Here is a 7,500-nt window from a genome sequence, read left to right on the forward strand (position 1 = left end):
ACTCCCTTTCTCCTCCTCCTCCTTCCCCTTCCTTCGTTCCTGACCTTGTGTTGTGTAACACACACACACCCACCCAGGGGAAACGCACCGCCCATTCTCACTTGTGCTCTGGCCCACAGACTCTGGACAATGACCCAGTTCCAGCGCACAATAACAACCAATGGCAGAGCCGCCCGCTGCTGGAGTGGACCAACCAGCAGGTGTGTCTGTGGTTGATTGGCATGAACATGGACCAATACGCAGCAGAGTTCACTGCCAGGGGCGTGGACGGCGAACAGCTGCTGGGCCTGGACAGCGAGAAGCTCAAGGTTTGATTTCTTTTCGCGACAATTTCCACTACTTATTTTTGGACACACAATTAATACCTAAAATCTAAAAAACACAAATATTTAACAATTATTTGCCGAAGGCAAAGTGAATAGTGATACACTTTTCACGGAGCCTGAGGTGAATAATTGTTTTAGTATATACTACACGTGAACACTCCAAAAATAAACAAGATAACACTTTTTGCCGGGATTTATTTGTTTTCATTAGCGTGACGTGACGACCGTCACGCGTGATGCAAACATTAACCCGAGTTTGAGATCTCAATCATGGGATATTGCCCAATACCCCCGAGATAGCGAACCAATCAAATTGCTCCATCTTAGGAGGTTCACGGTGTAAGCATATACTAATTGGATATATCTACTCAAGGACGTCTTTCTACATATATTCAAGAATTATAACCCGTATACTTTTTTTTTTTTTTTTTTAGTGTCTGAAACATGAATAAAATATGACTATGTATTCTTTGAATTTGTTGGTTTTACGGCGGCACAGGCTCTGGGCGTGTGCAGCCAGAGCGACCGCACGGAGCTGAAGAAGAAGCTGAAGGAGATGAGGAAGAGCGAGGAGAAGAGCCAGAAGGAGAGGGACAAGAGGCTGAGGAAGGAGAAGGAGAAGGAGAACAAGCCGCAGGAGAAGCAGGGCGGCGGCGGCGGCGGCGGCACGGCGACGGACAAAGACGCGTCAGCGCAGAGCAAGAGGGGTGTGAGGAGCGAGTCGCTCTTGTGAGACGATCTCGTATGTTTGTTGTTTTTTAAAGTACGGCTCGATACAAAAGGAGCCCACATTCTCCCCACCAGCAGGTGTACCGTGTGTCTTCACACACACACACACTCACACACTCACACACGGGTCCCGTTTTAGATTTGGTCGTTTCCGCTGCTATCGTACGGCTTTTAGATTTGAAGACGGTGTCTTTTTAATTGAGCTTTAATTGAGGACCAAAGCGAATGTTTGAATCAGCACTTATTCTACCACAGTACAAAATATGATTTTCGTGTGTACAGCTCTTGTGATTGCTTTGTATATGTTGATGATAATAATAATAATAATAATGTTTATCTTTAGACCTCGCCACTTCAATGTCAGTGTTTACGTTGAATGTATTTTTATCTGTGAATAAATATTTTTTTAAACTGCCACTTTGGTGCAATGTTAAATTTGTTAAAGAGAAAAGCCACAACATACGTTTTTCGGAGTAAAACCGGTAATGAGTGCAGCTATTGATTACCTTGAAGTGATTGAACACGCCGGAGCAGGTTATGAGGCCAGATACAAAGAAGCAACTCAGTGAAAGTGGTTATACCGGTCAACAAGCAGGAGGTAGGCTTTCAGCATCGTGCTGAGATGCCTACAAGTAGATGTGGATTGGTTTTGCATATGCATGGTTTGATTATGACGATTATTATGATTATTATAAAAAAACATTTTATTTCAAAAAGTGATCTAAATGGTAGCTTTTTACACCAGTTCATGCAATCCAGAAATAAAATGTTACTCCCATTTTGTTTAGTTTAGTTTGGAGTGGGAATTTACAAATGAGTATTCCAACAATAGTGATGTAGTTGCAATGTTTCCATAGTACAAAATAAAGGGTGGGGCGGGGGGGGTCAAGAGATGAGATGGTGGAACACAGGTACACTGTTTAAAAAAGCAATCAGTTAAACTACTGCATTTGAGAAAAGGACGTTCACGGATCTCTGTCATTAATTTGGAAAGAGTCCTGCTTTGCTCTTGAGGGCCTAATGGAATGAGTAACAGCAAATACTGTTCAGGAGAGAATAAATAGAACAAAATCTGCAAAAACATTCAGAAAAATGTACAAACACCTTTAACCCCACCCCCCCCACCTTCCCTGACCCACACATGTCACTCGGCAACACTGAATGTATAGAATGTACAGAATAAGCCCCGCCCCCTCCCCCCAGGCTGTGACAGACAGTAGTAGACGTATCGTTTTTTATCATTCCAGTGATTGAGATCAGCCTCCAGAAAAACACAGATCCCAAGTACGTAGCAAGTCCTTTTCTCTTTGTTCCCAGTGTGTGCATGGGGGGAGCCCGTGGGTGTGGGGGCGGGACATAGGACGAGAGCGTGGTTAAGGAGTAACGTTGATTGTCTTTCCAGCTCCTGATCCGGGGTCTTGTTCTCCAGGCGTTCCCGGTTGTTCCCGCCGTCCGGCCTTGCCGTCACCTCGCCTCCCTTTTGATCCGCACGGCGTTGTAACTGGGAACGCTCGCTTCATGTTTGGTACGTTTAAAAAAGCCACACTGCAGAGAGAGAGAGAGAGAGAAAGAGAAAAAATTTTAATGATCAAGTTATTCCTTTTGGGGGGGGGGGGATGCAAAATACAAGAAAGAAAGAGACGGAAATGAGGCATAGGTCGGTTGGAAGCCGCCACCACCGTGCGTCCTCCTCCGTACGACCTGTTATCCCGGTCACACGAGGTCAAGAGCGGAGTCATGCCGCAGGGAAAAGGTTTCGGGATGAGAGGAGTTGACAGAGCCAGAAAAGCCATAGCCATCGATATTTCTTTAGAGAGCCACAAAAGTTTTTTTTTTTTTGTGCCTCTGGACGAATCTGAACCATCACCACGGTTGCCACGGAGACCAGAGGAAGCAGGCGCCAGAATGCAACCAAGGAAAACCCCCCAAAAAAAGTCGCAGAGAATCGCCACCACCACCGTCCCCATCCCCATCCCTCACTTTAAGTTCCTGGTTCAGTCACATGATAGCAACCGTCACCCATCCCATTGGCCATGCATTACCTCACGGCCAATGGGAAAACTGTAGCGAACCACACAGCGAAGCATAGAGGAGGAAATAGAGGAGAGGAGGGGGGGAGAGGTGGAGGTAGAGGGGTGGGGGGGGGGGGGTAGGGTGTAAACAAGAGTTTGCCACAGCAATAAATCCTAAGCTCTTTAAACTATCACCGTGCCGTTGTCCCAGCGGTGCCGTGTCAGGGTTTTTAAGCGATGCCCAAAAAAACAGCAACTCCAAGCCCCAGCTGAAAGCCCCGGTGATGCCACTTATTAACGCGACAGAGTGAAGCAGATGAGCCCCCCCCCCCCACGAGAAGAGACGGCTGCGTCTCCGCACCCCCCCCACCACCACACACACCACACACCACACGGTGCGGTATGTTACCCTCTCTCTCTCTCTCCTGCTTATCCCTCTCTTCCTCTTGTTGTTACGCATCGGCCGTCAGGAGCTTTGTGTCTGGGCTGTCGTCTTTCCGAAAGAAACCACACTGAGAGGAGAGGGAAACGGTTAGAAAGCGTCCCGTCGGGCGCCATCCTGTTTGTGTCCTGTGTGTGTGTGTGTGTGTGTGTGTGTGTGTGTCTGGGCCTACCTTCCACAGGAGGAAGATGAGCAGAGCCAACAGCAGCAGGCCCAGCAGGATAGCCACCAGGATGATCCACCAGGGCAGACCTCCGCTCTGGTACGCACGCCTCTCGGGGAACACGGTCACCTTCACCTGCAGAGGGGGAGGGAGAGGGGGGGGGAGGGAGGGAGAGGGAGAGAGAGAGGGAGAGAGGAGGGGAGAGGGAGAGGGGGAGGGGAGGGGAGAGGGAGAGGGAGGGGAGAGGGGGAGAGCAGGGAGGGGAGGGAGAGGGAGGGGAGGGAGAGGGGAGAGGGGAGAGGGAGAGGGGAGGGAGAGGAAGAAGGAGGGAGAGAGGGAGGGAGAGGGAGGGAGAGGGAGAGGGGAGGGAGAGGAGGGAGAGGGAGAGGGAGAGGGAGGGAGCGGAGGGAGGGAGAGGGAGAGGGGAGGGGAGGGGAGGGGAGGGGAGGGAGAGGGAGAGGGAGAGGGGAGGGAGAGGGGAGAGGAGGGAGGGAGAGGGGAGGGAGAGGGAGAGGGAGAGGGAGAGGGGAGGGAGAGGGAGAGAGGGGGAGGGAGAGAGGGGGAGGGAGAGGGGAGGGGAGGGAGAGGGGAGAGGAGGGAGAGAGGGAGGGAGGGAGCAGAGAGGGGAGGGAGAGGGAGAGGGAGAGGGGAGGGAGAGGGAGAGGGAGAGGGGAGGGAGAGGGGAGAGGAGGGAGCCGTTGGTGTTGTTGTGGAGGCATCCAGGGGAGAAAAACTCAAAAAATGGCAGCGACTCTTCTTACATAAGGTCATGTCAATTCCATGCAAAATGCTCAATTCAGGTATGCAGGACTTACACTTAAATCCTAGTGGACCTTTACTGTAAAAGGTTATGGTATAGGCACCAATGATTTACCCTGAGCTTTTAATTTGAAAATTCACCATAATTACGGCGTTGCACTTGAACTTGGGTACCTGTGTTTCTGAGTTCTTCAGAGCCATTTTCTGTCCAGAGATGACCACATCTAGAGAAGCCTTCACTATGATATCCAGATAGTTCAACTCGGAGTACTCCTACACAGGCATAAATATAACATTTTATGTGAACAAGTTGTTTTATTTATCTTTGACATATTAGGTTAAACAGAAGACCTAGTGTACAAATTGGCAAAAACAAATATATCTAAATAAATATAATTAAATATAATTAGGTTTATACCTACATTCTTTCTTACATAGGAGAGTATCAAATACATTGTTAAAACTAAAATAATAACAAAAAATAATAATAAATAATAATAAAAAAATACATATATATATATATATATATACATATATATATATATAATTACTATAAATTAAATAATTACTCTAAACTATAAATTACTATAAATAAATACTATTCAAGGCGCTGTTTTCCTGTTCATTTGTATAAGCCTCGCATTTGAACCGAGTCCTCACCTCAATGAAAGTTCCGTTCCACAGACGCGCGTGGAACATGAGGGCTGCGTTACTGTCCAGTCCCAGCAGGGGGCAGCGAAACTCCACACACGACGCGCCACCAGCACACGACTGCAAACAGAATAAGGGGAATAAAGCAAACAAACAATGACCTTATAATCCCCTGACACAAAAATAGTCACAAAAGAAATAAATAGAACTGAGTAAAATCATCAACTGCAATTATAATAAATAATAATTAAATGCTGCTTTACCAAAGTCTCGGATTTCCTAACGTCAGTTAGCTGGGAAGTAGACCCTTCTGTTGCGCTTTTGTCCCCAATGGCTCTTCGCTTCCGGTTGGTAGTAGGCTCCTGTAGTCACACAGCAAACAATGTTTGAATATAGATATATATATTCATACATAAGCGGTGTATACTGTCCAAATGAAAGTCCACCACGGCGGGCAGTTATCCACGCCGCGGTGAGCCGTGAACCTCTCTGACCTTTTTGATGCCTTTGGGGTTGATCTCCTTGGCGGGGGAGCAGTTGACCTTGTGCACGCCGTCGGAGCTGATGTCCATGAGGTACAGGAGCCACTTGCCGTCGGCGTTGCCCTTGGGCCAGCCGACCACCAGGGTGGCGGAGCCGATGTTGGTCAGGGACTTCCCCAAGTTGATGATCTGTCCAAAAGGGGGAAACGGCACGCGCGTTGACGGCGTTCAACACAGCGCCGTCACCGACCCAGCGGCCGCTCAAAGCGCTTCTCGCCTCGCGTTCACCCGTTCACGCGTTCACCCGTTCACACACTCCGACGGCGGGGAGTCGGCCACGCAGGGCGACGGCCAGCGCGTCTGGAGCGGTCAGGGTGAGGGCGTCTCGCTCAGGGGACACCTCCACACTCCGCTAGGAGGAGGAGCCGGGGATCAAACTAGCAAGTTTGTAAGTACTAAGTACTGTTTCTCTGTGTAAAAATACGATACAAAATAAATGTGTCCTGTGTCCGATATGATATTAATCATATGTATATATGCTACGTATGATACAAACATAGAGAGAAGATTTCCACCACAAGCATTTTCTGTGGTGTGTTCTTCAGCGTCTCCTCTGTCATATTCCCTACGGCTCTCACCCTGAACTGGTATTTGATTGCGCTGCCGATGTCGCTCTCTGTCTTCATGGCACTCTCTCCCAACACCTTCCCAGTATAGTACAACTGGGAGGGCTGGGCCTGCCTGGAGACACACAGAGAACACACACACACACACTTTAGATACAGACACTACAGTGGGTGTGTGTGTGTGTGCGAGAGGATTTGTGTAGATATACTGTATGTATGTATGCATGTGTGTGTGTGTGTGTGTGTGTGTGTGTGTGTGTGTGAAGATTTGTGTAGATATACTGTATGTATGCGCGTGTGTGTTAATATTTGTGTGTTAATATTTGTGTGTGTGTGTGTGTGTGTGTGTGTGTGTGTGTGTGTGTGTGTGCATGTCTACGTGTGCACATGTAGGGAGGGACGTGTGTGTGTGTGTGTGTGTGCGTTTGACCTACCCTGATAAAGACAAAAGTAGCTCAATCACCACTTTTGCCCTTGCTTTGATTGGCTTCTTTTCCTTCTGATCACTCGTCCTAGAGAGACCCAACACACACACACACACACACACACACACACACACACACACACACACACACAAATCAGACCTCACACTCATATTCTCCCCAGGACCGTACCAGACCATAGGGGGTATGGACCATAACAGGCACAGGTCAAGGGGATTGGACCAAACACTGGTTCAAAGGTGCTGCTCATCTCCTATGAAATACTGTGGTTCCCACCCTATACTGGCCGTCAACCCTGTTTTATGTCAGGTCATTATTGCGATCCCATCTCATTATATTGCTATCTGCTTCCCCACACATTGTTTTCACCCTATCGACGTCTGCCTGTAACATCACGGTCCCAGGTGTGAGGTGGTTTGGAGTGACAGGCAGTATGTTTGTCTATTAGGGGCCGCCTTCAATTCGTTTTTTTTTATCAACAGAGATGTACCATTGAATATCTACATCTTAGACATCACCCCCCCCGCCCCCCACCAGACATGGAGACATTCATGGAGTGAGCTGCCTTCTGCCAAACAAATCTGCCCATCAAGACGCCCGCAAAGCGCTGCGTGGTGCACATGTGCCTCAAATATCCCGCTCACACTCAAAAACGACCAGCAGCGTACTCTATGTACAGTATAATCCAGGAGTAGCCCCTGTGTGTGTGTGATCTGTAGTGATCGGCAGGTGATGGGACGGGAGGATCAATAACACAAGAGGTCGAAGGTCAGAGCGTGGGTGACTCACGTGTCGAGCTTCAGATCGATCTCCAACTCTGTGGTGTTCAGAGAGATGCCCGCCGTGCTCAGGACGATGTAGAAGGTC

At 48.5% G+C, this 7,500-nt stretch overlaps 1 protein-coding gene across 2 annotated transcripts in view; it reads right to left on the reverse strand.

The window, feature by feature from the left end:
• Window positions 1–2,305: 2,305 nt before the first annotated feature.
• The window catches only part of LOC311361137 (integrin alpha-6-like), a 25,295-nt gene continuing 20,100 nt past the window's right edge, over window positions 2,306–7,500 (reverse strand). Inside the window, exons 17-26 of one of the 2 annotated variants that reach the window (XM_084481346.1) lie at window positions 7,423–7,500; window positions 6,625–6,702; window positions 6,203–6,305; window positions 5,577–5,753; window positions 5,346–5,444; window positions 5,092–5,202; window positions 4,606–4,704; window positions 3,682–3,807; window positions 3,477–3,579; window positions 2,306–2,600 (exon numbers count right to left, since the gene is read on the reverse strand). The exon at window positions 7,423–7,500 is cut by the window's right edge and continues 2 nt beyond it. In XM_084481346.1, coding sequence (XP_084337472.1) covers window positions 3,520–3,579; window positions 3,682–3,807; window positions 4,606–4,704; window positions 5,092–5,202; window positions 5,346–5,444; window positions 5,577–5,753; window positions 6,203–6,305; window positions 6,625–6,702; window positions 7,423–7,500 — 931 coding nt within the window. In that variant the 3' untranslated portion in view covers window positions 2,306–2,600; window positions 3,477–3,519. The remainder of the gene's footprint in view (window positions 2,601–3,476; window positions 3,580–3,681; window positions 3,808–4,605; window positions 4,705–5,091; window positions 5,203–5,345; window positions 5,445–5,576; window positions 5,754–6,202; window positions 6,306–6,624; window positions 6,703–7,422) is intronic. The other variant, XM_084481345.1, reaches the window with a different exon arrangement.

The sequence above is a fragment of the Micromesistius poutassou genome, assembly GCF_964030765.1.
Source record: "Micromesistius poutassou genome assembly, chromosome: 16".
Lineage (NCBI taxonomy): Eukaryota > Metazoa > Chordata > Actinopteri > Gadiformes > Gadidae > Micromesistius > Micromesistius poutassou.